At 45.6% G+C, this 20,980-nt stretch overlaps 1 protein-coding gene across 1 annotated transcript; it reads right to left on the bottom strand.

Annotated features, from left to right (window-relative positions):
• Window positions 1-5,726: 5,726 nt before the first annotated feature.
• DAO (D-amino acid oxidase) lies at window positions 5,727-19,596 on the bottom strand. Its single transcript, XM_065417889.1, has 10 exons — window positions 19,403-19,596; window positions 17,829-17,943; window positions 17,021-17,097; window positions 16,266-16,331; window positions 13,102-13,156; window positions 12,277-12,381; window positions 11,568-11,650; window positions 9,368-9,485; window positions 7,950-8,048; window positions 5,727-5,858 (listed from the first exon to the last, which is right to left on the bottom strand). Exons 1-10 carry the CDS (start codon window positions 19,594-19,596, stop codon window positions 5,727-5,729), a joined length of 1,044 nt encoding a protein of 347 aa, XP_065273961.1.
• Between the last annotated feature and the right edge of the window lie 1,384 nt (window positions 19,597-20,980).

The following is a 20,980-nucleotide window of genomic DNA, read 5'->3' as shown; positions in this document are numbered from 1 at the left end:
GTAGCACTTTCGATGGAACTGCCTTCATGGGTCTCCCAACAGGAGCAGGTTCTCTGTCAGCTGGGCAGAACTCTAGGGTAGCTGCCAGTTGTACATGGAATGTAATGGCAAGTTATGAAGGAATGTAATTGGCATCACATCTTAAAAGAGAAGTCGTCCTGGGAAGAGCTATACCAGTGTCATCAGCAGAAGATTGACTCTCCCCCAGTAATTTTGATGTAGTCGATGCAGTTCTTTCCCTCACCACAGGGAGTGGTATAGTTCAGGTGAGGACAACTCAATTCATATGTACTATCTATATAGCCTTTTGGTTTGTAAGGAATCTGTCCGTAAATGGGGATTCAGATTTCAAAACTTGATGGATGTAAAGCAAAGAAATGTGTAACAAAATCAGACAGTTATCATCCATGGGTCTTGGTATTTTTCCAGAAATCCAGCCTATGGAATACACTATCAGATGTAACTGAAGGTACTTAATTCTAGTCACTAGGCCATGGGAAGCAATACATTTTCAATAATATGTGTGGTCAATCATTTCACAGAAATATAGTGTTGTGCATGCTATGGATTTGCACAAGACCATATTTTAACTACATGGTGGACCAAGCCGTTCCCTATAAAGTCCTTTTCTCTGGGGCTGGAATAGTTCACTGAGTCTGCCAATGGGTGCAAAATAAGAGAACACAATCTACATTCAACTTTCACTTACAGAAAGCAGAGCTATTGCACAGTATAACTCTCCAAGATGTACTAGGCTGTTTAACTTATACCATTATATGAAATTATATATGGGAAATTCCTTAAAGGAATTTGAAGATCTCCAAACTACCAGGAATGGCCAAATCAACTGGTGGCATTGTGCATGGAGGCATCTTATGGTGCAGGAGGTGTAAGACTGACAAGGGACCCAAAGTCTATATAGTCACCTAGCATTAAAAGATGGTGGTTACAATGAAGCACTCCAGAAATAGCGGGCTGGTCTGAACAGGTGAATGTTACATTTTCATTTAAAATGTAATTCAGTTCAGAGATATCCAGCTTTACATGTGTTTGATGGCATAGGAGAATGTTGTCCATTTCTAGTACTAACACTTTACATTGGTATGAGTATCTCTGCCTGTCTATTAGTTCTGTATTCAGTGTTGACTCTCCAATATGCTAAGAGTTCCAATCAATCTAAAGCAGGGGTTCTCAAACTTCCTTGCACCATGACCCCCTTCTGACAACAAAAATTACTACAAGACCCCAGGAGGGGGGACCGATGCCTGAGTTCGACCATGCCCCACCGCTCCGGGTGGGGGGGCCAAGCTGAAGCCCAAGGGCTACATCCCCAGGCAGGGGGCCTGTAACTTGAGCCCTGCCGCCAAGGGCTGAAGCCCTTGGGCTTCGGCTTTGGCCCTGGGCGGTGGGGCTCGGGCTTTGGCCCTGGGTAGTGGGGCTCGGGCTTCAGCCCCAGGCCCCAGCAAGTCTGTCAGCCCTGGCCACCCCATTAAAATGGGGTCGCAACCCACTTTGTGGTCCCGACCCACAGTTTGAGAACCGCTAAAAGTGAACAGAAAGTACTCTTAACTAGCAGACCATGGAAATAGTTCCTTCTCATCTCCTCGCCATTCAGATTCTAACTGGATATCCCTCCCTTGTGTATTATGCAACTGGAGTGGCTCAGTGCTGCCCTCAAACTCATGTGGCACACCTGCTTGTTTACCTGCTGCTCTCACCTGGGGTAATGCACACAAGATATACAGCATGTTTCTGAGGGGAGAAACAAGCCCTGAATGGTTTTAGATTGCATATTGTAACATTCAGATAGCCAGAGTGCAACTCGTATTAGCTTTTGGATTCATGAGCACAGCTGTGTAAGGTGGTCCCTGAACCTTGCAATGAAAACACTAGATAGGGCCTGAGCCTGGTCTGTAATTTGGTACCTGTAACCAGTTGCAAGCACAAATGATAGAATTTAGATCCCTACCTGATGGGAAGTATGGTTAGACATCCAACTTCTATCATTTGTGCTTGCAGTTAGTTGCACTGGCAGTTAGTTGGATGCCCAGAATTGGAGACTCTTTTGAAAACTCGATTCATTGTAAGTATGTGTTAGAGGAGAGAACATATGCATGAAACCTACAGCCTCACAGGATTGCTGTGTTAACAGGCTAGCTAATGAGCCTTTTAGCTTGCTATTGAGCTCCTCCTCTACTTAAAAATCTACTTCTGCCTTTCAAATGATCATATGCACACACTGCTTTGATTTTTGAGTCAGCATTCAACAGTTTGAAGATGTGACATTGCAATGGCCTTCAAAATGTGCATTCAGAGAGTTTTATGTGAAGTGTATGTGTCTGTGTGTGTATTTATATACACACACTTCCAATAAAATATTTCATTTTAATAGATATTTATAGGCTATGCAAAGGCTTTTAATCCTGTTGAGAAGCTGGTACCTGTTTAACATATGCCATTTACAATATTATAAAAATCCATTTAGAGGCATTTTTGCTTTTTGTTTTATATAAATGCTGCATTGAAAAATGTACCTTGTTATAAAAATACCAGGATCGGCCCTGCTGAGGTAACTATAATTCATAGGCCTTCAGTCAAGAACAGTGGTCCCTACCTGAGGCCTGATGGAAAGCCCATTAAAGTCAGTAGGAGGCTTTCCACTGACTCCCATGTGCTTTGAATCAGACTCCAGGTAAAAGGGGACAGGATCAGGCCCTTAAGAGCTGAATCTGTGTCACTGAAGTCAATAGGAGTTTTGCTACTGACTTGAGTGGGAGCAGGATCTGGCCCTTAAGCAGCTGAAGTGAGTGAGTGTCCCTGAATGATGTTGTTAATAATGGAGAAGGACGTTCCAGCATGTCCATTGAGAAAAGCTGAATAACATTTGGGTTAATGCACTATAGCCTATAAATAATCACGTCATATTTTGTTAATATGGCAACATTATTAATGTATATAATTAAGCTTCCAAAGATTCTCTTTTAAACACTGTTGTGTATTTTTCACTGGGGAAGGAATTAATATAGCTAGTTCATTTTAAAAAATAAAATGAGATCATTTTGAATTAAACTTAGGAGCAAACAGAATTCTGGGGCTCACAGATATGTTAACTGTCCAATTAATTAATGTGCAGAGCTGTTGTGGGGAATGTAATTCTCCAAGCATGCTTTGACGAGTGATTTAGTATTCCTAAATGCTTGCTGAAAGAACATTGAATGTTATCTTGTGTTTGAATGTACAGTTTCTAAGCTGGATACATTTTAATGTTTAAAAAACTTTGTGTATATTGAGCTTGTTGTACAATATTCTTTTTGTTCCTATGTTAATAATGCAACATTGGATAGTTTGATTCCACACTTGATATTTTATGTTGAATAAATTAATAGTTTTTACAGTAATGATGCTTTGGCTGCCCTAGATGTGTAATCCATTATGGGACCTTGATAACTGCAGCTGTTATGAAGGGTCAGTAGTTTCACAGGATATTTGTGTCCTGATTTTTAGATATCCTAGACATCTGAAACTCCCACTGATTTCAGTTGGATCTGTGGGTTCTAAAAATTAGACCCTTAATTGTGTATTTGTTTCACACTTGAAGGGATACTGCCAGGTGAAAAATTACACGTTTTCTTAACTCCTTTATAAATAACCCATAGCTTATTAAAACTGAAAGGGCTTTAAAGACTTGATTTACTTTTCATTATTTAAGATCTTTGTTTACTTTTTGAAATGCACGTAGCTTGCACAATGAGAATAGACTGTCTCTCTGTAGTAACTTTCTAGCAGGTTCCACTGTCATGTCCTCAGTGCCGCATACACTGCAAAGGAATGTTTATTTGTTAAACCTTCCCATTCAGATTGTATTTGATGGAAATGTACTGGCTTTAGCTTTTGCAAATGATTATTTTTATAAAATTTCAGGCCATATTTGACCTGACACTGTCCCTTTAACCCTAAAATGATTTATTCTCCTTCTGATGTCCGGTAATTCACAGATGGAATTTCCTTCATGTCTGGGTCAAAATGACCAATGGGCTTCAAGCACTCTGTAACCTGAGGTTGTACATACTTAATGTGCAGCTACAGTGAAGCCACAATCCATCTGGAAGGAGACATCTATCTGTTGGTGTAGGAGTAAGCAATAGCTACAGAATGGGACTGGGTTGTGACAGTAGTGTCTGGGAGTGGGCAGGAGCTGTGTTGGGTGGGATGGGAGCTGGTGGCTCTGAGATTTTCTACTGTTAAGTGAAAGGAGGTAAATGGTGACTCAGGAGACCCTGGCCCACACTGTGAAGATGTACATGAAGAATGAAACCCAATGGGCTAGGCTTGGCAGTCTGCAGCCTGACAGCGTTACAGTGAGAAGAGCCCCACACTCCTAATGGGGTTACACATTACCATGGCAACCACTGGGAATAGTCTTGAAGATGGGAAGGGCCCCATATTTGTAGACAAGGCAGCAGAACTGGGTTCTGAGGGGACTTCGCACTGTGATGCTGAATGCTGGACACAGCCTTCTTGGAGAGTGCTCTCCTTTGAGCACTCTCTGGTCTTTTGAGTTGGGGGCATTTTCTCTTGACCACTGGGTGGCCAAAAGGTACCTTTCTTGCATCTTATGCCTCCTGATCTGGACCCTGACCAGACCAAACTGAGGGAGGAGAGACCAGGCCGGAGCAAGCCAACTCACTGCACAACACCTCGCTGATGACAGCCCTAGTTCTGCACAGGATATACCCCACCCCAAGGCCTTGTAACCTCCTGGCAGCCCCGTGTGCAATCTGTACAGCAGGTGCAATTGAACAAGAGTCAGACCTTTTCACAAGCTAATGTTTCCAGTGATGTACCAAGGTGAAAAGAAATGAGAGACTGAAGTGCCAACGTCTATTTTAGGTGCAGGTGCAGCTACTCTGCCTATCATCTCTGCTATAGGTAGAATTTGGCGCAAACAGAGCCTGAGTTCCCTTAGGATGTTCCCTTTGCTGCTATATAAATTAGCTGAAAACCCTGTCTTTGGGAACAACGTGTCTAGCAGTAGAACGTGTACAATAGCCAAATGCTTTAGTCCCAACTTCAATGTAAGAAAAACTACTCTGCCTTCAGCATGTATCTTAGGCCCGCTGCTACTTCCGCAGGAGTTCGAGAGCCTCTTTCCATTAAGGAGCTTTTATCTCTTGGGCAAGGCTTACAAATCTAACTATGTGCTGGCTGGCTGAACAGCAAGCTAAGACCTCAGCTGACATTGGATCAGCTTCAGGTCCTGTCCAGCAACGCTAACACATCTCAGATGCCAGCGAAGAGTTAGCTGAACTCCGTCTGCCCTTTGGAGACTGACCTAGCAGTGTCTGGGTGCTTCACTACAGGGACCATCTACAATAACACAGGTTTTATTTATGTTTCCATGGTGTAGTTTATAGGAGAACAGAGCAAGGATGAGCCAGCCGCCTGGCAAACAGTAGCAACAGGGAGTTAATTGGTAACAATCCAAAAACTGTACCCTAGAGACCAGTCTTGGAGCTGCTGGGGGCATCAAACAGAGAACATGCATCACTGAGTTATTTCTTTCTGCCTTTGCCCTGCGACTTCCTAGCTACTGGTGTTATTGTTGGACATGTGACTGCTGCACACAACCAACAGTTTCTTCCCATCCATCCTCTACTATTGCTGTGGGCCTATCGCAGATTTGCCATGGAAAAAATGTGAATGATCATTAGAGTATTTCTGTTAAATCAAAGGTGGGACTGTGGTGGTCGGGCCAGCTTCTTTTCTTCTAGAATCCTTCCGAAGATCCTGGCGGCTTCCATGGCACAACCCCAGTGGATGGTGAGTCCGAAACCACCGTGGCCATAGTTGTGTATCACCTAAAAGAGATGGAAATGTGGATGTGGAAAAGCCACGGCAACTTAAACGCTGGGGTTCAAATGCCACAATGTAACCCTGCAAAATAGTAAACTGTTCAAGAGGATTCCAATCAGCAGCTACAGTTCTGAGGCCAGGACAGCTTCACAGCTGGAGGACGACAGCACACGACAGGGTCTGGACTACATCAGAATGTACTAGAATTGGATACTAGGTAAAAACACATCCCAGTTAGTTGTTTTTCTCTTTCTCCTGTCATCACCTGAAAGCGATTAAGCCCCCAATGCTGCAAGCTAGCCCTATGGCCTAGCGCAGAGGTGTCTTTGTGCAGCTGAGAGCTACTGTGGCAGTTTGCCAGGAACCTGGGGCCTGTACCTGATTTACATGAAATGGAGCAGCTTGCAGCTGCCCTTGTCTTTAATCTGGAGAGAGATCCTCCACAGGCCAGAGCCTGCATCTACCACAGAGCCCTCATGTCAGAATCACCTTCCTGACCACAACTGCTCTTTAAATCTGGAAGCTTTGGGATGCATAGTGAATTCACTCATTGCAAGTTCCCTCCCTCCCCATGTACTGGGCCAGCATCTGGCTTTGGGCAGGGAAACAACTGATCTTTGAGTGGTTCACAACATGTAGCTCTGTTTTCAGTTTTATTCAGCAATCTCCTGATTGAAGTCACGATAGCCTTGGCCACAGACAATTAGAGCCTGATCCAAAGCCTACTGAAGACAAGAGAGAGTCCTGTTGAGGGCTCTGGATCAGGTCCTTAAGAGCTACCTTCAGTGCAGCTCTTCACCATTTAGAATCACAGCAGCAGCCACGGCGCTTACAGTCGTGTTCCTGCAAGTACAAACTGTGATACCCAACTTCTTATTTGTGCCTGCCACGGTAAATTACTTTGTTTCAGCAGGAGAATGACTCAGGATCAGGATCAATAACCAAACGTATGTCTTCTACCAAGATGATGTAGAGAGGATGTGATGATAAAAGAACAGAGTGATCTATAAATTAATTTGAATACTGCACTGCTTTGCGCCATGCTAAGGGTCTCAATTAATATGCTGGTTTCTTTCCAAGAATCCTAACTTGGAATAATCTCCAGCTAAATTGAATATATTTTAATCAAATTTAATTACATTTCACAGTCGCCGTCTCTATTAGAGCTTTAATCTCTTCTGCAGAGCTTTGCACACATACACACCCAATCAAATCACAGAGTCCCAATACAGGCCTGCCAACGGAAATTAAAATGAAATCCCTGAGGAGTGATTGGGGCATAAACAAAATGGGGCTGCACAGAGGGCCCTGAGAACGGATGGCACATATAAACTTGGATTCCTAGAGCTCCTTCATCACAAGATGCAGATAAGCAGGTACATTTCAAGGGATGTTATCCTGATGAACTTTTAACACACAGGACAAATTTTAGAAACTAGAGTGCCCAAAATTAGACACCTAATTCCACATTTAGGCACTTAAAGTGGTGTGATTTCAGAGGTGCTAAGTAACTACAACTCTCATTCATTTATTTTTACAATTCTGTGCCAGATTTCAAGTTACTAAACTGGGTCCCTGTCCACTCAGCCACTAGAGGTGTTTTAAACTGGGAATCATTGGAATAAATCTGAGGGTGGCCGATAATTCTTACGACTGACGTTTCATGGTGTTTAAGTTGGTAACATGGATAATGATCTTTGAGACCCTGAGAAGCTGGTTTAGGGTCAGATGTTTCTGACGGGAGACAAAGGCTCACTTGCAAAAATGCCACAGGCTTTGAGCTCCAATTTTGTAAAATCAGCCCCTTAGTATACACACCCACTTTCAGCATGAAGGGAGTAGATTCAACACAAAAATATGAACAACCCTGCATATTTTAAGCGGAGCTGACCTCTATAGTCTGCATGAAAACAAAGCAATGTGAGTGGAATGTTGATGCTTCGTTACCATCATCCAAACGAAAGCTGCTAAATTAGTTTTGCACTAACTGGTTATTCTATGGTAGAGGAGCCGCGTGATTGATCTGACAAAACGTATTGCTTCAAGTGCCATTACTTAGGACTCCAGCGGATTTCTACGTACAGAACGCGGTGTACCTCTGATTGTAAAGGTCCATGACGAACTGCCTCTCTCTCCAACCGAACTGTGTAGCGCACAGGGCGGAAGCCACTCCATTCATCCACAATCTTTGCCTTCTGGAGACAACAACATGTCACTGGTTTTAGCAGTTAAATGTCAATAACACAACTGCATTAAACAACCAATTGGGATGAGGAATTTTGTGGACTCTTGGCCGCTGGGCACAGAACTGAATCTTACCCGCTAACTCAGTTCACATAGTCCAGCCAAAGGCCATCCGACAGGAATAACATTTGATCAGGACCAGCCTAGGCTACGTGAGAGCCAGTTTCACAGAGGCAAAAGGCTCTGGGTCCTGTTACCAATTGTGTGAGCCAGCCAGTGCCCTGAGCTGTTTTTCATGCTGTCCCTAGGTAATTTGGCAGCATTATTGTCAGTCGATGCAAACTGCCACATCTAAACTTCAGACTTTCCTTAACGCAGCACCGCAAAGGGGCATGGGGGATTGTAACACAGCTATCATTGTGTAATATCAGAGATGGGCCTCGCATATCAGTTTAAGTCTGCGAAGTGCTTCAGAGCTCTGTGATGAAAGGGGCCTGTAGCGGGGTATATTACCCCTTTAAGGGCCAGACGGGAGCTGATAGCCAAGACAGCCTGGGTGCAATCAAGGAGCAACCTGTCCTGCCTCTGGGGCTGGGCTCAATAAACAGGAAAAGGAAGCTGAGCAATGAGAGAGCAGAAGCCCTGCAGGCTGCTATGGGTGGCAGGCCCCAGATCACTGGGCTGACCTGGGCCTTAAAGACTTTGAGTTTTGACCATATGTTTGCTTGCTCTGACTCAAGGCTCTGTGGAAAGGGCCTTAAGAACAGGGTTAAGCTGCTCCCCAGAGCTGATGCTTAAGGGAAAGGGAGAAAGTCTGCATGCCTCCTAGAGCACTAAGAGAACCAAGATCTCCACCTGCTGGGGTTGGTTTGGAAGCCTTCTTAAAGGGGACATGTTTGTTTTTTTTTGTTAGCTTGGTTTTGGCCTCCTGCTTCTCAGATCCTGTACAATCCCATATACAAGTATAATATTATGATATGCCCTCATGCAATATCAGACACTGACCAGGGGTCTCCACGGTACGACGACACTGTACTGATGAGTTTGAAAGTAAGACGGCCATTACTTTATAAGGGGAGATCACCTGAACAAATCCATCCAGTCCATCCAGTTTGCTGAAGCTGGATCTCTGATAACTTGCATTACTGAGATAACAATTATACTGAGAGGTTCATCTTCAGAACACATTCCCAGAGGATTCTGCTCAGCTACGGGGGGAAGTTCTCTTTGGCCCATTGTCTAATACTTACATCATCCCCATAAGTCACAACACATAAATCAGCGTTCTCTGGCCACAGCTATTCTATCAGTGTCGGACGATATAACGTACCTGGAGACTAGGGAGCAGCTTGCAGCAATTTTCCCAAATTGTTTTGTGATCCTGGGGGCTGTTCTCTTTGTTCCAGTTTCCCAGCTGAAATATCCCTCCCAAGGTCACTAGCTTGCTCCTGGAACAAGGGCAGAGGGAAAGGGTTTACAGCAAGGGCTCAGCAGTGCTCTGGTACCACAGACAAGGATGCCATCCATATTACTAGCAACTGCCCCTCTCAGCTTCTACAGCTGGTGCAAGGGACACCAGACTGTCCACACCAGGACCAGATACTGAGGACTGTTTAACTCAAATGTTGGTTAGTCAGACCAGGTTCTCCTCCAGACTCCCTTCCCTACCAGCTGCTCTGTCCCTTTGCCAGTGTGACAGCACTTAGTCCCAGTTCTTTCGCGACGGTGTAAACTGTGTCCCCTCCCTGGAACCCGCACCTGCCGTTCAGAGCTCCACAGTGTGCAGTTATTCTTAGTTTTTAAACCTGTGCTGTTTCCCTTGGAAGTCTGCCTTGTCCCCCAGCTATCATGGCTGAGAGCTGAAATAAACCCACTAGAAGGAATTACATCTGCAGCTGGTGATAAGACACCACTTGGAAAACTTTACTCGGGAGCTACAATTGTTCAAAGTTCATATTTACATAGAGGTTTTATGGGTAATCTTGAAATATTAGAGCAAAAGAAAGTGCCCAGAAACATAGCATTCAGGTTATAGCTAAGAAAACTCTCCTCTCCCAAAGCTGGGCCAGGTCTCTGTTCTCCAGCAGAAGTGGAGACCATGCAGCAAGCATGTGTTTGTTTATCCTGAGGCTTAGTTCTCTCTCTGTGTGTAGCTTCCAAACTCAAGACATTAGCTTCCAAATCACATGAACACTCCGCTTCAGGAGCCACGTAGGAAGTGCAGGTTACATGCAGGAAACTAAGATTTTAGATGTGTAATGCGGCCAAGGCCTGCCAGTCACTGAATTCAGCAGCTTGGCTGAGTGGTGACTGCAGGATCAGGCGAAGATTTCAGAACTTCACACTCATGTGGAGACGATGATACGAGCAGGGTTTGTCCCAAGGGCTCATTTCTGGTCCTGCTGGTAGTTAACAGGGAAGCCAGACGTAGGCTAAGCAAATGGCTGCCAGTGGTGGAAACCCTCGGGGATAAAACAAATGGCCAAAGCTGCAATTCACACCTTGCAAAGTCGACTGGTGTGGAATGGATGACATTTCTCCATTGCAGTTGGAATGCAAAATTCTAGGGAAGTCAATTTATTAACCAATTAAAGGCCCAAACCTGCTCCCACTGAAGTCAGCGGGAATGCTGCCAATCCTGCCAGTGATGTCAATGGGTATGTGAAGTGCTGTACAGAAAACGAGGACCCCGAGCACAAGTGCTGAATGGAGTGTAGAAAAAGAACAGGCTCCACACAAATGTGCCTGGCTTCGATGGAAGCTGGGGGTGCTCAGCCCGTCTCAGGATCTGGCCGAGGTCTGCTGAAGTAAGGACTATGGACGGCAGGGTTTGCCTGTTGGCAAACAGCAGTGAAGGCGCAATGAACGCTTCTGGGTGTCCCCAGCTCCTACCAGCCCAGGAAGCTCCAAAGCCAAACCTGAACCTTGCTAGACCCAGGGGAGTAAACTGTGAACTTGTGCAAGCAGCCCTCTGAGTCAGTGCAGACACTGAGAATTGTCTTGCTTTTTTCCAGGCGTGCCCACTGCTCTCCTCCCACACACCGAATAGAAGGAACATCAGGCAGGGTACAAATCCTAGCCCTGGTTTAATAGTTAAAGTGCTCCTGCAAGAGCAAGCCTCTGAGAAGGTTTCTGCATTATAGATGTCAGTGGGGAGCCATTTTAGAGTCTTTGTTCTATAAGTATCATTGGTAGAAACATTACTGACACCTGATGGATCCCAGGACCAGGGCTGGCTTTAGCGTTTTTGCTGCCCCAAGCAGAAAAAAAAAAAAAAAAAAAAAAAAAAAAAGCCGCGATCGCAATTGCGATCGGTGGCAATCCGGCGGCAGCTCTACCGGCGCATCTTCTACGGCGGCAATTCGGCGGCAGGTCCTTCGCTCCGAGAGGGAGTGACGGCCCCGCCGCTGAATTGCCGCTGAATGGTCGGACGTGCCGCCCCCCTCTTCATTGGCCGCCCCAGGCACCTGTTTGCTACGCTGGTTCCTGGAGCCGGCCCTGCCCAGGACAGTCTGTTAACTGTTACTTACCCAGGTATAATGTATGGTGAGTTATAGATTCCAGATTCAAGATCATGAGTCAGGACAAAATGCTTCACCCAAGGGGCTAGGACCTAAGAGATGAAGAAAACAGAGCAATATAGATCCACAGATATCAGAATTGAACATCTAGGGATTTCTTTGCCCAAGTGGAAAATTGAACTGGCCAAAGAAAGTCAAGCCCTGGCCCAGACACACAAAGGAAGAAATGTCCACTCATCAGTAAACACCAGGAGCAGGGGGTCCTGCCAGGCAATTTCTTTTGTTACATTTATATTATGTTTACACCGCATCATCAGCATTTCTTATAATGCAGCGTCAAGACAGGTGCGGATGGATGGTAGGTAGGTGGGAAGATGAGTACAAGGGCTTCCCACCTCATATTACTGGTTTTTTTTCAGAATAATAATAATAACCCTTCAATACTTTGGCCAAGGATTTCACAGCATGTTACATATATGAACAACTGAGCCTCAAACCCACCACCCACATGTTACAGTTGGGGAAAGAGAGGTTTAGGGACCAGCCCACGGGGGCATCGTGAGTCCACAGCAGAACCAGGTCTCTTAATCCTGTGCTTCGGCCACCAGACCACACACATTCATACATCCCATGAGCTGGGCCTAGTGAGTCCAATCATCCAGCAAAAGAAACAAAATCTGGCACCTGCCCCTCCTCCGCCCCCCAGTGCCATCCTCACCTTTATGATTTGTCCTCGGCCTGGCATTAACCCTGGGTCTGGTTGCAGTTCCCCTGCACGGACCCCGGTACAGTTTATTATAACATCCACGCCCTTGGCAACCATCTAACAAGGGAGAGATGCACAGCCATGAGCAGGACATGCAATCTGGGGAGGCAGAAGAACTGTGGTAGACCCACTTGGGGAGCACCCACCATTGGTTCTGCAGTTCTCTTCCAGGTGTCAAAGCCAAGCTGAGCACCTGAACTGCCACCCTCAGTCAGTAATTAATGTGCTAGTCCATAAAGCAGAGAGGGACAAATCCGGCACTCAGATCCTCGGGCACAACTCCCACTGAAATCCCACCTGTGCACCTGAGGTCGGGATCTGCCACCACCTCCTCTGAAGGGGACACCAGGATGGCTATGCTCGCTGCCTGAATTCCTGTCCGCAGGTAAAGGGATAATGAGATCCCAGCACAGCCAGAGCACTCGGCTCATTTGATATTCTCCTGAGTACTGTGCCAGCCCCTCCTTGCAATGCACATAGCACAGTCCAATGACTGAAAGGCGTAGGGTCTGCCTGAAAGAGGCTCCTGCCCAGGGATAGTTAAAGCTGCTTCTCTGCCCTGACTGCTGCATTCTAGTGAAAGCAAGGAGTTCCCCACAGCATCTCGTTGCTATTACTAAGGCAATCACGCTGTGTGGCGTCTCCCCTGCCCTGCCTCTGCACAAGGCAAATGCTCTCCCTCTCCCCCTCCCCACACTAGGAGTCTCAGACTTGTCTTTCTAAATGTCCAGCCAGCCCTTCCCCGGCAGATTTTCTCCAATTAAATTCCCCGCCAACCTCATGGAAGGATTCAACCTTCTTATGAAAAAACTTGACTCCTCTCTGCTTTAACCTGTAAGAACAAAGTTCATTTGTTAATGACAACTAACAGCAACTGACCAATTCAAACCAGCCACCAGGGAAGGGTTATTACTCTTCATGGACTACCATATACCCAAGTCTTTCTCAATGGCTCTTAAATGGTCTCCAGTCATTACCTCATTTCTTTAATGCACTGGGGACACCACTAATTGACAATCATACTGATCATGCTAAACCATACAGCATATTCCAGACTTTCACATATATTGTAAATGGCTCATCAATTACACATTTTAAAACAAACAAAATCCTTTTCTGTAGCGGAAAGCCAGAGGGGCTGCAATGACGCCCCATTTGCATCTTGCCTTGCTAACTTACTCCATTTTATTTCTTTTCATATACAAAATACGAAGTTAAATCCTAGTGAGGAAAATAGAAAGGAGCATAAACTCTGGCAAATGAAGTGTAAAAATATAATTAGGAAGGCCAAAAAAGAATTTGAAGACCAGCTAGCCAAAGACTCAAAAAGTAATAGCAAAATTTTTTTTAAGTACATCAGAAGCAGAAAGCCTGCTAAATAACCAGTGGGGCCACTGGACAATCGAGATGCTAAAGGAGCACTCAAGGACGATAAGGCCATTGCGGAGAAACTAAATGAATTCTTTGCATCGGTCTTCACAGTTAAGGATGTGAGGGAGATTCCCAAACCTGAGCCATTCTTTTTAGGTGATGAATCTGAGGAACTGTCCCAGATTGAGGTGTCATTCGAGGAGGTTTTGGAACAAACTGATAAACTAAACAGTAATAGTCACCAGGACCAGATGGGATTCACCCAAGAGTTCTGAAGGAACTCAAATGTGAAATTGCAGAACTACTAACTGCAGTCTGTAACCTGTCATTTAAATCAGCTTCTGTACCAAATGACTGGAGGATAGCTAATGTGACCCCAATTTTTAAAAAGGGCTCCAGAGGTGACCCCAGCAATTACAGGCCGGCAAGCCTGGTTGAAACTATAGTAAAGAACAAAATTGTCAGACACATAGATGAACATAATTTGTTGGGGAATAGTCAACATGGTTTTTGTAAAGGGAAATCATGCCTCACCAATCTACTAGAATTCTTTGAGGGGCGTCAACAAGCATGTGGACAAGGGGGATCCAGTGGATACAGTGTATTTAGATTTTCAGAAAGCCTTTGACAAGGTCCCTCGCCAAAAGCTCTTAAGCAAAGTAAGCTGTCATGGGATAAGAGGGAAGGAGTTAAAAGATAGGAAACAAAGGGTAGGAGTAAATGGTCAATTTTCAGAATGGAGAGAGGTAAATAGTGGTGTCCGCCAGGGGTCTGTACTGGGACCAGTCCTGTTTAATATATTCATAAATGATCTGGAAAAGGGTAAACAGTGAGGTGGCAAAATCTGAAGATGATACAAAACTACTCAAGATAGTTAAGTCCCAGGCAGACTGTGAAGAGCTACAAAAGGAGCTCTCAAAACTGGGTGACTGGGCAACAAAATGGCAGATGAAATTAAATGTTGATAAATGCAAAGAAATGCACATTGGGAAACATAATCCCAACTATGCATATAAAATGATGAGGTCTAAATTAGCTGTTACCACTCAAGAAAGAGACCTTGGAGTCATTGTGGACAGTTCTCTGAAAACATCCACTCGATGTGCAGCGGCAGTCAAAAAGGCGAACAGAATGTTGAGAATCATTAAGAAAGGGATAGATAATAAGACAGAAAATATCAGATTGCCTCTATATAAATCCATGGTACGCCCACATTTCGAATACTGTATGCAGATGTGTCGCCCCATCTCAAAAAAGATATATTGGAATTGGAAAAGGTTCCAAAAAGAGGAACAAAAATGATTAGAGGTATGGAACAACTGCCATATGAGGAGAGATTAATAAGACTGGAACTTTTCAGCTTGGAAAAGAGACGACTAAGTGGGGATATGATAGAGGTCTATAAAATCATGACTGGTGTGGAGAAAGTAAATAAGGAAGTGTTATTTACTCCTTTTCATAACACAAGAACTAGGGGCCACCGAATGAAATTAATAGGCAGCAGGTTTAAAACAAACAAAAGGAAGTATTTTTTCACACAATGCACCGTCAACCTGTAGAACTCCTTGCCAGACAATGCTGTGAAGACCAAGACTTTAACAGGGTTCAAAAAAGAACTAGATAAATTCATAGAGGATAGGTCCATCAATGGCTATTAGCCAGGATGGGCAGGGATGGTGTCCCTAGCCTCTGTTTGCCAGAACCTGGGAATGGGCGACAGGGGATGGATCACTTGATGGTTATGTGTTCTGTTCATTCCCTCTGGGGCACCTGGCATTGGCCACTTTTGGAAGACAGAATACTGGGCTAGATGGACCTTTGGTCTCACCCAGTATGGCTGCTCTTATGTTCTTATGACCTTTAAGAAAGCTCCATTAAAAGAACATTGTGAAAGTTGCAAAGTTAAGCACTTCAAAGTTAGGAAATGCCAGAATTAAGGTTGCCTGTGCAACCTCAATTCAGCCCCTCAGAAGCTGCATTATGATATAGTCTTTAATTACATGATCACATACTATTTTCTCATGTTTTTTTAAGGAACAAACTGGAAAAAGAAAAGAAAAAGAAATTGATCATTTGGACCCCATGGATCCCTAATACATATGGATTTTTTAAACATAGGCACAGCAACATGTTTTCCCCGAATTTCATCCTTGGAAATGGCTGAACTGTTTTTGCTAAAACTTTCCCAAAATATTCAGCCTGAGGCAGACAGCCATCATGGAAAATATCAGCCCAAACAGCTATAGTCTGGCAAAGTTATGAGTAACTGAAAACAAGGTCTTATAATGAAAATTGTCAGTCAACATTAACCATAGGCAGTACTACCATCTAAAATACATCAAGCAACTTTGTGTTAAAGAAGAATCTTGAATAATATTTGGTGTTTTCCCCCTTTTGTCTGAATGAAAATGGAATTTTCATAATTATTTATAAGTAGGCTGATGGGTGAACTGAGTAAAAAAAGCTGCTTTTTATTCACCCTTAAATCTACAGATTACTGCACAAGTCTAAAAATGGGGGCACAACCCAACTGTAGCAGAACAGAAGAAAGAGAATAGGCTGGCACTCACCTCTTGGTAAGCCAAGGCAAATAGCTCTTGCCCTCTAAGATTAGTGCTGTGTTAAACCAACCATAGCTGAAACAGAGGAAGAGAAAAATGGACGTGCAGTATCATTTGATCTAGTCTTACTGGGACAGAATTGCTTTCACGTCTACTCTTTTTAGGGCATCTGCTGAAATATTTTTAGCAGAGGAAGGAGCTGAAAAACTCCATGTGTCCCTCTCTTCTGTCTTATCTGAGCTGATTCCAACTTCTTATTTATGGAAAAGAGCTATGTCCAGTGACAGCTCTATAATAAGGCAATAATGCTTAGCACTTACCTAGCAACATCCACTGAACCTGTTCATAGAATCACAGAAGATTAGGGCTGGAAGAGACCTCAGGAGGTCATCTAGTGCAACCCCCTGCTCAAAGCAGGACCAGCCCCAACTAAATCATCCCAGTCAGGGCTTTGTCACATTAATCCGCATGACATCCCTGGGAGATAGGTAGTATGACTGTCCTCAGGGTGGGAAGTGATGCATGGAAAAATTAAGTCACATAGTAGGACAGTAGTAAAGACAGGAATGGAACCCAGGAGTCCTGAGTCTTGGTAACCTGCTTTTTGCTCTAGATCATGCTGCTTCTCACTGTCTTTATGTCTCGTATACTATACCTATTGTATGGTGCAGTGCATGGGACTCCTGGAGGTGTACGTATATTTATCCATGAATAATGCTATGCATGTCACTAGTTCCTCTAAGGTAATATGCATTGTATAATACCTGTAACCAGGGAAGAGTTCAAGCTCTTTTGCTGTCAGATTCCTAAATCCCAGGACAATGTCCTTCCAAGGTGGGTCCTGCAGAGGGGAAAATGTTCCAGGCTCGTTAACGTTATTTAATCACTATAACACATTCCCAGAGTCCGTGTAGCTCAGGGGTCGGCAACCTTTCAGAAGTGGTGTGCCGAGTCTTCATTTATTTACTCTGATTTAAGGATTCGTGTGCCAGTCATACATGTTAACATTTTTAGAAGGTCTCTTTCTATAAGTCTGTAATATATAACTAAACTATTGTATGTAAAGTAAATAAGGTTTTTAAAATGTTTAAGAAGCTTCATTTAAAATTAAATTAAAATGCAGAGCCCCCCGGACCGGTGGCCAGGACCCGGGCAGTGTGAGTGCCACTGAAAATCAGCTCGCGTGCCGCCTTCGGCACGCGTGCCATAGGTTGCCTACCCCTGGTGTAGCTGAACATGGGAAGGATGACATGGGACACCAGCGCATGGGTCTCTTTGCTACACTGGCTCAGTCCAGAGGAATGGAGGGCCAGACCCTCTGCTGGTGGAAATTGTCATTGCTCCACTGAAATCAACAGAGCTACTTCGGTTTACACCAGATGATGGCTAGCCCAGCATTTACGTTTACATATCACTGGAGAACCAGCAAGTGCACAGTGCAGACAAACCGGTGACAAAATGAACTGTCAGCTGATCTGGAAAAGCTTTATACATCGGTAAATAAAAAACACAAGTTTGCCCAGCAAGACTTGAGCCATTGACCCTTGGTCCCTTTCATCCGTATCTGCTTACCGGAACTGGCTGTGTAAAGAGATTGTAGCCAGAAATTGGGAAGAGTCCCATTTCCTCTACTTCCGGTGAGTTCAGGTGTCCACACAGGTAATCAAATGTCTCTTTGTTCCAGAGCCTAAAATATAATATCACACGGATTTATCTTTCAGAAAGCATCCTAATAACATCCCAGCTTCAGTGCTTGTACCGGCACACCCTTCCTCCCAGGTCTCTTCAACTGATGGCAGTCAACTCACCTGAGTAAGGGTTTGCAGGGCTAGACCATGCTATTTATCATCACGCCTTTAATATGGATTTACAGTTCCAGAGTCGTCATTAAATCACAGCAGAGGGAGAGAGAAATGAAGAGGCCCAGTCAGGGGGATGGGAGGGGGCAAGAGATGAACTCCTCTGGGATTGTAAATGAGTGAGGAGGCAGGTGGTGGGAGCTGCAGAGCGGCAAGCTCTCGCCCTAAGGCTGGTGAGGTTAGGTAAAGGCAGGGAAGAGTCTGGTGCTAGCCATGCAGGGAGACAGGCAGGAGGCAGGCAAGGTCCCTGGAGGTGGGAGACGCAAGTCCACAAAAGGCTTTATTAGAACAACTGGCAACCTGCCCCCAGCTCCTGGTGGAGTTTAGGAGCAGTGAGTCAGACTGGGGGGGGAGGGGGGGAAGGAATGCCTCCCGTATATGGGGCAGCAGCATCCTGCATGGGCTGGAGTCTGGCGACCTGGGGCTAGAGGAGGCTATTGGCACTCCAGACAAAGGAAGTTCTGCTCCATCGATGCCCTGACCTCAAGTTGAGTAACTAACTGCTGTGGGATTGTCTGTCTATCTGCACTGTGTCCCTTTCAGAGCTCATGTCTGAGCTCTGGAGCACTTATATTCACGAGGCGGAGCGCTGGCGGGAGGCGGGATTTCTATTTTCAGCTCCTCCAAGCTCATTTCTTGCAGGGGGCTGCCATCAGTGCAGTGGCAATGACGAGGCACATGGCCTTGTCTACACTAGGGATCTGCACTGATGCAGCTAAGCTGGGGGCTGAAACTCCAGCGCACCAAGGCCTTAGAGACTTTCCAGAGACTGGTTTCACACTTAGCTTGCCAGCCCCTCCCAATCAGTAAAGAGCTGGCAGAATGTCGAGGAGCTAGGTTTCCTTCCAACAGTTGATCAGTCTTGTAACAAGTGTGTCTCACATTGTGTGGGGGCATATCAGATTCTCAACAGCACCGTGCCAAGAGAGCACACCTGCAGAAGGCAGAGCTGATGGTCTTGATTACACAGCGGTGGTTTCGTCAGGGCCGCTCAACAGCCATCAAGCTGACTAGCAGGGAGATGAAATGAATGACCCTCCAGGCAGACTGGACCCAACTGATTAAGAGAACTGGAAGCGACCCAGAACATATTTGCCTTTAAAAGCATTTCAGCCTGAGCAGACAGTGGTTTGCAGAGGATGAGGGGAATTGATTTGGGATGTAATAATCATTTAATTGCCGTCACTGGGGCACCTGAACACTGGTCAGTATCACCCACTTCCTTGTGTGCCGGGCACTGACAGAACAACATGACAACAGCATGAGAGCCAAAGCCGCCTCTCTTACGTTTCTTGAGTATTTCTCTTATCGTCCAGGTAGGGCTGCCAGAGCCCGGCTGCTCCATCGCTGGTGGTGAGCGGCGTATACTGGTCAGCATAGACCTCAATTTCCAGGGGCTGGACGACCGAGTGATACTGATCATAGATGCACAAGGCTGTGGACAGCCCGATCACCCCTGCTCCGATCACCGCTACGCGCATGGCAGTCAGGTCCCTCCTGCAGGGGCAAGACAAATTAAATCAAACCCCCAAGACTGTGCCCAGGAAGGAAATGAAGTCAGAGTGCCAGGGGAGCTGCTTGAATGGGCCTGGTGCATCCTAGAGAAGGTTTGCACCTACAGGGATGCTGAGTGGGCTAGGCTGTCCTGAAAGTCCTCTGAAGATAATGGGACAGAGCCAGTCTGCAAGGGCAGCAGGCCCAGCAGCAAAGGGACTAAGCCACATCTCAGTGTTTATATTTAACCTCATTTCTCCAACAGTAAAAGCAGCTGCTGACTCACCTCTCCGGCCCAAGGGAGGAGGAATGCACCAGACTTGGTAAGGGAGCGTTGTGGAGGCTTTCCCCACTATTAGCCTGCAGGTCTTGTGTAGAGTGGATCGCATCCCCAGCTATCCCCACCGGGCTGATGAGCCCTAGCACGTTATTCCCTGAGACACTGCCCGGGGTCAATACACTTTGCTTCTCTTTTAAAAGCTATTTGCGACCGCCCTGGCCATTGCAATTCTGAAGCAGAATGGGCATTTGGCGAGCTCCTTTGCATCTCAATACCCAGGATGCTCTCTCTTCCAGCTCCCATAGCACTGCTGGCTCGGACCTCTGGCAGTAGGCAAAGACTTGGGCACACAGGCATCTCTTTCCTCAGAGGGGAAGAACCGGGGGCTGGTGCTTTCTGGGCCAGTGTGTCACACTCACCACGTCCCACTTGAAGGCTTCAGCCTGCTTTACAAACCCAGCAAATCCTCCAGCCACTCAAGCTAGCATCTAACAAGAGAGCTCTCTGTGCTCCGGAATGGCTCAACCCAACTCCCCGCCCGTGCTCTCTAAACTCTGCTCCCACATGCCAGCGCTCTTGGCACCCCGACGCTGGGCTCTGAATCCTTGTCCTAGCACAGCAGATTCTTTTGTAGAAAGACAACCAAAAAAACCCTGGAAACGTTCGACATTTACCCAGCAAAACCAATGCCAGAAACAACAAATGGAAGAAAGGTTTTATTGTACTGACTTTGCAAACTTCCCCACTTAGCTCTGCTAATGTACCTGCAGTCTGACCGGCATATCCAGCCCTGGGGAAGCCCCCACAGCTACACTGATACCCTGCAGCTCAGAACTACAGCCTCAGAAAGGCAGGATCAAACCAGTCATTCCTAAAATTTGTGCCTCTTCCCCTGTATAAGCCTTAAGCCTCACCCTCCCCTTAAAATGCTGCATCGATGACAGCTCAGGGATCAAAGGGTTAAAGTGCACGTCTGTCCATTCACTATTGACTGGCACAATGTTCCTCTGCTTCTCATGGCCAACATGCAGCTGCAGCTCTTCCCATGGGCTTACCAGAGCAGCTGTTGCTGCTAAATGCATCCTGGCCAA

Source organism: Emys orbicularis, chromosome 16 (assembly GCF_028017835.1).
Source record: "Emys orbicularis isolate rEmyOrb1 chromosome 16, rEmyOrb1.hap1, whole genome shotgun sequence".
Lineage (NCBI taxonomy): Eukaryota > Metazoa > Chordata > Testudines > Emydidae > Emys > Emys orbicularis.
Note: the sequence above shows the minus strand (reverse complement) of the source record. Positions and strands in the feature narration are given on the sequence as shown.